Consider the following 7,408-nt stretch of genomic DNA (forward strand, 5'->3'; position numbering starts at 1 on the left):
CCATGAACTGCTCAGTTTCTTTAAAGCTGTCTCAATGTGAAATATAAATATTACATTTAGTTTTTCTATCTTGGTAGTGTCCCACAGAACTGTATTTTCTTTGGTGAATGAAATGCTCATCGTAGGGCTGAATGGGAGACAGTGAGTTTTTAATCTTCACGTCCCGCCACCTTGAATGAATTAATTTAATGAATTTACATCAGATTTATTCTCCTCGTTTACATCAGTGCTTCTGTAAGTTACCAGTTGTTATAAACACAGCAGAATAGAAACATCTGCAACGACAAAAACTAACTTAACGACCAAGCTCCATCATATATTAAACATTTTATTGTTCCATACTTTCCTAACAGAGCACTTCGCTCTCAGACTGCAGGTTTACTTGTGGTTCCTTGAGTTTCTAAAAGTAGAATGGGAGGCAGAGCTTTCAGTTATCAAGCTCCTCTCTTATGGAATCAACTTCCAGTTTCTGTCTGTGAAGCTGACACTCTGTCTACTTTTAAGATTAGACTGAAGACTTTCCTTTTTAAATCAGGGTTGATTTTCTGAGTTTTTCCTTAGTTTTGCTGCAACAGATTTAGACTGTCGGAAGCCAAACTGACCACATCTCCTCAATCTGCTGCTGTCTTTAGTCACTCTCCTCTACATGTTAATTGTAATTACTTCTATCAATAACATGTTTTCTTTGTCACTCTTTCAGACAAAAATACACCTGGACCAGTCCTTTTGTGTTTGTCTGTCTCTCTTTCCCGTCCCCCAATCCCAGCCGGTTGAGACAGATGGCCACCTGTCCTGAGCCTGGTTCTGCTGGAGGTTTCTTCCTGTTAAAAGGGAGATTTTTCATTTCCACTGTCGCCAATGTGCTGCTCAGGACSGGAGACTGTGATGAAGTGATTCAATGCTTTCTGCTGGCTTCTTTTAAGAGGACCTATCATGGGGTCTTGAATAAGTTAGGATCCATCTGTGGGTTATACAAATCCTGTTCATTTGATTTAATTCACAAAATGAATCTCAGATAGTGAGATTTCACATTTTCAGTTCTACCTGTTCTGCGCCCCCTTCAGAACAAGCTTCTGCTAATAAGCTGCAGTTGGCAACGCCCTCCCAACCTTTTGTTWAAATTAACTCGGCCCTCCCAGCACAGCATTTGTTAGATTRTGTGAAAATGGCTATTACAAGCAGATGCACAATGAWACAACAGTAGTAGACGGGCTGTGTGCAGTGTGGCCACACCAGACGAGGGCTTGGTAGGGACAGACTGGAGCGTCCAACTGATTGGCGCCTTGGTGCAACGGAGGCCAATGAGGAAGTTCGCCTTAAAGACACGTCCCAGAGGTGTTTCTGGTTCCCAAAGGTGTTTCTGGTTCCCACCTGTCGTTTTGCTCCTCAGCATGGCTTCCTAAAAACGCTGCAGGATTCCTCAAACATGCATAAATGAGTCAAAGCAAGGCTTTGGGCATGTTTTTTTATGAGATTATAACATTATAACATGATATAAGACTCAAAAGAGGTGATTTGACTTGATATTGCCCCTTTAAATKTTTTGGGGTACAGTGCCCTGAGACAGCATATGTTGAAACTTGGCACTACAGTATATAAATAAACTGAATTGAACTGATGTGACATGCATAAAACCCTCTTCTAGGCATACCTTTGTTCTACCAGACTCCATCACAACATGGGAAATCCAGGTGGTCACATTATCTCCTGCTACTGGTAAGAGCTGCTTTTCATTGTTTTCTAAAAATTTCACAACTGAGCTTTTTAAAACTTAATCTTACTCTTTCAGGTTTCTGTGTAGTTAAGCCACATGAAGTCAAAGCATTTAAAGAAACATTTGTGTCCCTGAGGCTGCCTTACTCTGTTAAAAAATTTGAACAACTGTCTGTGTCACCTGTTATCTACAACTATGTCAACAAAACACAACAGGTAAAAATTAATCACCACTTGTGCATTTTGTCTCTTTGAAAAGTAACAATTCATCTGATCAAAATAATTCTGACTAAATTTGTAATTTTCCCTTAAAATCTGCATTTCCACAGCTTGTAGTCCAAATGGTACAAACTGAAGGACTTTGCTCTCCTGCTTCAGCTACGAAATCCTCCTTTGTTACAATTGACCTGGAACCACTGTCTTCTCAGCATGTTTCCTTCTCTGCTGTCCCCATGGTTTCAGGGCCATTACCCATTAAAATACTTCTTTTTGATCCTGAAAATGAAATGTTAATAGATACAGTGGAGAAAAAGCTGAATGTGCAGGTTAGTGGTGAATAAATTCATTATCTTACTGTAGCAACAGTTTTTTCAAATTGAACAAAGAAAAAATAAAACAGGAAAGTAACWGGTTAAATTATTACTCTGTTAAATCTGGTTGCAGACAGAAGGATTTGAAAAAAGAGAAGAAAAAACCAATGTAATTAAATTTGATGGTGAGTGGTTTTAATATTTTTTATAGCTGCCTGACTTTGTAATTTACTTTTCTTAAGTACATCTCTGTCATTTAAGGGCGGAGTTCAAAGACTCTATATATTGATGGTAGTTTGCCAGATAAAACAGTCCCTGGCTCCAGCTCCAATATGTTCATTTCAATAGAAGGTTGGTATGCCAGACTCAAATGTGTAATTCATTGTATAAATGACAAGTCTCTAACATTTCCGTATTCTCATCTACAGGGGATGGATTTCCAAGTTCACTTGCGAAGAATCTTCTTAGTCCAGAAAAAGTTCTAAATTTGATTGTACTGCCCAGAGGATGTTTAGAACAGACTGTAAATAGACTGGCGCCTACTGTTTTAGCCCTCCGCTACCTTGACTTAAGTGATCAATGGTTAGAACTGCCTTCTGATGCCAGAGATAGGGCTCTTGATAACATTAAATACGGTACGTCCAACACAAAAAATGTTCACAATAAAAATGCATCCACCGTAGACTTTGCATGAAAACCAGACACTCCTAGTGCTCAAATTGCGTTCGATCTGAACGCAGCATTAGAGGCAACATATGGTCCGAAGTCTAGTTTTTTAAAAATATTCTACTAGAGCAGGAAGAGGAAATAACTGAGGATATCAGACGGAAGTACCAAAAAAGCTGTGGTGTTTGGCATTTTTATCAGAATGGGTCTTACAAACATGAGATATGATGAAGAAATGTAGAGCAGTGATATAGAAGTTGACTTGGTGCATGTGGATTATTACTGTACATAATAACTTACTACATACGTAACAAATGATTTTCTTTGTGACAAAGATCATTTGTAAGCTTAATTTTCCATTTTCACTTTTAAATAAGTATTGCAGAATGTGAAATTGAATTTAAAAAATACACTATTTCATTTATGTAAAATGTGATCATTTTCCAGGTTATATTCAAATTTTAAATTACAAAAAATCGAATAACGACGCATATGGATCATTTTATTTTGCACAATCTAGCACTTGGTAAGTACATATTACTATTATTTGATTTTGATGAACAATTTCCATAAAGAAYGTCACATAAAAGTAATCAGCTTAATTGATTTCAATAGTAATATTAAAAACTAACTTTACAATTCCAGCTTATTGTTTTTTTGTTTTTTTTTTTTTTTGCATCTATTGCTCAGGGCGACTGCCTATGTAGTGAAAGTTCTGTCGATGGTGGCGGAGCGTCAAACAGCAGCTTTTGACCCACAGGGTCAGGTTATTGATGTTCTAATAGAACAAGACCTCAACCAATCAGTCACTTACTTGCTCTCACAACAGCAGAGTAACGGGTCATTTATTGGTTCAAATCTTGTGTTACACCGAGATGTTAAGGTAAACGCCTTCATGTCATGGTTTTACATGAGAACATTGTTTAAATTACAATAAACTGAGCACCTTTTATCTCCGTTTATTGTAGAAAGACCAAAGTTCCTGGTTGACTGCTTTCATTACACTTTCACTGAAACGATCCCTTCAGTTCCTGAATCCTAATGTTCGATCTAAAGCGGTGAGATAAACCGTCATGTGGTGAAATTAATGAAAAAAATGTGTAAAATAGGTATTGTTATGAATAATTTGTTACTGCACTCACCAGACTGCATTTGTCAAATAAGGACAGCAAAAAATAAAAAATAAATAAATTGAAATGTATATGATCATTTAGAAGTCATGTCARCATGTTTCAAAAATCTACCAATAAAGTCTTTAACTATGAACTTTATCATGAAAATATTTCTAATGGCTTTAATAATTATTTTAAACCATGAAAATATATGTTTATTAAAGAAGTTAAATACAATCTACTGAACAACAACATTTTTACCCACTGACCGCACATATTCATTAATGTCAATAAAACCATCTATATAATAGTGATTTTTTTGTGCCTACTTTGATCAACTTTTCTCAGCTTATTATATGCATTAAACATGTTTCTCTTGCTTATTTTTAACAGGAGGCAGGCATATCAAATGCAACAGCATATCTCCAGTCTCAGGTTGAGGAGCTGAGCCATCCATACGCCATGGCCTTAACAGCTTATTGTCTCTCAGTTTGTCTGCCAAAGGAAGCGGAGTCATTGTCTGCATGGAAGAAACTTCAGTCAAGAGCATTAAAAGGCATGTCCATGCTAATCAAACATGCATAAGAAATCAGGGCAAACTGATCTATTCCTATTTATGCAATTTCATTTTGCTTCTAATTATGTCATTTGTGCAAACTGGATAAAAAAATTTAACAAAGTCAATCAACAATTTCACAAAAATCTATGATATTGATAGGAAATTATATGTTAAAAAAATTTGATAACTTGATAAATTGTAACATTTTCAAATGAACAAATTAGGATGCTCAAAAATAAAACTACTGTATGTCTAGAAAGTTCATATAATTTGACCAACTCTCCTCTGGTTAAACAAAAAAATATATAAAAGCTTTTAATTAACATTTTACTAGGGTAATTATTTTGTGTTTGTTTTTTTGTTTTTCATATTATCAGATAAGAATCACTGCTACCTGTGGACTGAAAATCTCAGTCAAGTGAATATAAAAACGGAACATGCCACCGCAGTCGAGACAACAGCCTATGCTCTTCTAACTGCTGTGGAGCTTGCAGATTATGAGTGGGCAGACCAAATAGCCTGTTGGTTAACCAGCCAAGAAAACTATTTTGGAGGCTACAAATCAACACAGGTAATTGTCATGCCAGACAAAGTTGTTCAAAACTGATTTTGAACAAATCATCTCTGATTTATTATCATATACAATATCAGCCATAATATTTATCAGACAATGTTAAATGTTTTTCCACTCTGTAAAGGATACTGTTGTGGCACTTGAAGCCCTTTCAGAGTATGAAATAAAACAGCCCAGACCAGAAGGAAACATAAAAGCTGAGTTCATTTTTCCAGGAAAGACTGACATTGTAACTATTGCATTGAAGGATAAAAAAGAAAAAGTGGAAACAGATCTAAAGGTATTATCAATGCTTGATGCAACACACTTGAAAAAAAAAAGAGTTGCAATTTTTTATATTTTTAAAAAGTACTTCCTTTGTGTTTGTTCTCAGAAAATTACAGGAAACACGATTAATGTCACTCTGACAGGAGAAGGAAACTTTAAAGTTAAAGTGAGTATAACTCAGTTATATGGTTCATTTAGGAAATACTGAATAGACCAACAGTAAATCTCCTTTTTACCAGACTGTAAAAGCTTACTATGTGCTGGACCCTGAAGACAACTGTGCCCAACTTTCTATCAGTGTCACAATGGAAGGGAAAGTGAAGTACACTGGTGAGATTTAATAACAAATCACAACCATCAATACGGCGTACACTTACAGGTGTTTCTATCATTCCAGCAACTGTCACAGATAATTATGACTATTATGATTACGACGACAATGTGGATAAGCAGGCACAAGAGGCACCAGTTGAGACTGATCATTTTGATGCTCTCATACGAAGCAGGAGAGATCTTGAAAACAACATAAACTCAGACAGCACTGTTACCTACACTGTTTGTGTCAGGTTAGTCAAGATCCACTTCCACATTTAAAAAATGTCCATGTTGCTGATTTTAGGAGCTTTTAAACTTTTTGTTGTTTGTTTCTTCATAGTCGTAATCCAAACACCAGTCTATCTGGGATGGTTATTGCTGACATCACACTACTTAGTGGATTTGAGGCTAAAGCTGAAGACCTGGACATGGTTTGCTGTTTTCTTTATTCTCGACATAATGTCAAAGTGTCATTTCGTTCACTGACAAAACAATTAAAATGACACTTTTACAATCAGTACGATACCTAGATCTTTACATATTTTCCTACAAAAAGATATCTAATACAGTATATGTAGTTTATTCAATGAATAATAGATCAGCTCATTAAAAATGTAAGATCAGTGCAAATCATATTTACACACCAAAAATAATGAATTCTGAAGGTTTTACAACCTTGGTTGTACTTCAGAGTAATGTAGCTGAGGTCTATGATAGAAAACTCTTAGAGAACGCTTTCATGCTTTAGTTTGAAAAGCTCTTAAATGGAAAATGAAATCTGCATTTCTAAAACTTTATTAAAAATTCAATTTGTGTCTCTTCCTAGCTAAAGATGCCCGCTGAACAATACATCAGTCATTATGAGTTATCCTATGGAAAAGTGGTGCTCTACTTCAATGAGGTAAGGCTGAAGTTGCACAGAAAACATGAACCTATCTCAAAAGTAAAACCTGTTTTCTCCTTTTCCAGCTCTTACAGCAACAGGAATGCATCAGTTTTGATGCTGAACAAAAAGTGCCAGTTGGCCTTCTACAGCCGGCTCCAGCTACAGTTTATGATTACTATGAACCAAGTAAGGCTTTAGTTTATATTTTCAAAATATGTATCTGAAGGGGCAAATGTGTTTCATTTCAGAAGAGGCAATGGAATGTTTATGCTTTCTTTGCAGACAGGAAGTGCACTGTGTTCTACTCTGCCCCAAAAAGAAGCAAGATGGTCTCCAAATTGTGTTCAGAGGATGTTTGCCAATGTGCAGAAAGTAGGCATGATGTGACGACAAGACAATTGTTAGCCTCACTTCAACAAACTATTCCCCAGGAAAGAGGAAGCCATTGTCAACAAAACAAATATGACATACTGTATATATGTAGCATCCTGACTGATGCTCATCATTATAATGATGCAATTAGGATTTAAATACTGTACGTCTAAATAATCAATCAGTTTTAGTGGAAATGTTTTACACATAAAAACTATAAACAGTATTTAGGCAGGAAAAMATTTGCTTTTTAAAACTACCTTCAGCGACTCACAGCTAAAGTGAATCCTTCAATCTTTCTTTGCAATTTCACAAAATTTTGAAAAACCAAATAACTGATGGTCAGTGATAAAATCTCTCTCTCTCTCTCTCTCTCTCTCTCTCTCTCTCTCTCTCTCTCTCTCTCTCTCTCTC

General features: G+C 36.0%; 1 protein-coding gene across 1 annotated transcript in view; it reads left to right on the top strand.

Annotated features, from left to right (window-relative positions):
• The window catches only part of LOC106517686 (complement C4), a 52,940-nt gene that overhangs the window by 41,157 nt on the left and 4,375 nt on the right, over window positions 1-7,408 (top strand). The window contains exons 18-36 of the mRNA XM_014008665.1: window positions 1,646-1,716; window positions 1,790-1,929; window positions 2,043-2,258; window positions 2,377-2,428; window positions 2,505-2,594; window positions 2,672-2,878; window positions 3,357-3,435; window positions 3,600-3,792; window positions 3,878-3,967; window positions 4,415-4,577; window positions 4,958-5,151; window positions 5,279-5,434; window positions 5,528-5,587; window positions 5,661-5,751; window positions 5,819-5,987; window positions 6,077-6,167; window positions 6,563-6,637; window positions 6,706-6,808; window positions 6,905-6,994. Coding sequence (XP_013864119.1) covers window positions 1,646-1,716; window positions 1,790-1,929; window positions 2,043-2,258; window positions 2,377-2,428; window positions 2,505-2,594; window positions 2,672-2,878; window positions 3,357-3,435; window positions 3,600-3,792; window positions 3,878-3,967; window positions 4,415-4,577; window positions 4,958-5,151; window positions 5,279-5,434; window positions 5,528-5,587; window positions 5,661-5,751; window positions 5,819-5,987; window positions 6,077-6,167; window positions 6,563-6,637; window positions 6,706-6,808; window positions 6,905-6,994 — 2,330 coding nt within the window. The remainder of the gene's footprint in view (window positions 1-1,645; window positions 1,717-1,789; window positions 1,930-2,042; window positions 2,259-2,376; window positions 2,429-2,504; window positions 2,595-2,671; window positions 2,879-3,356; window positions 3,436-3,599; window positions 3,793-3,877; window positions 3,968-4,414; window positions 4,578-4,957; window positions 5,152-5,278; window positions 5,435-5,527; window positions 5,588-5,660; window positions 5,752-5,818; window positions 5,988-6,076; window positions 6,168-6,562; window positions 6,638-6,705; window positions 6,809-6,904; window positions 6,995-7,408) is intronic.

Source organism: Austrofundulus limnaeus, unplaced genomic scaffold (assembly GCF_001266775.1).
Source record: "Austrofundulus limnaeus strain Quisiro unplaced genomic scaffold, Austrofundulus_limnaeus-1.0 Scaffold52, whole genome shotgun sequence".
Lineage (NCBI taxonomy): Eukaryota > Metazoa > Chordata > Actinopteri > Cyprinodontiformes > Rivulidae > Austrofundulus > Austrofundulus limnaeus.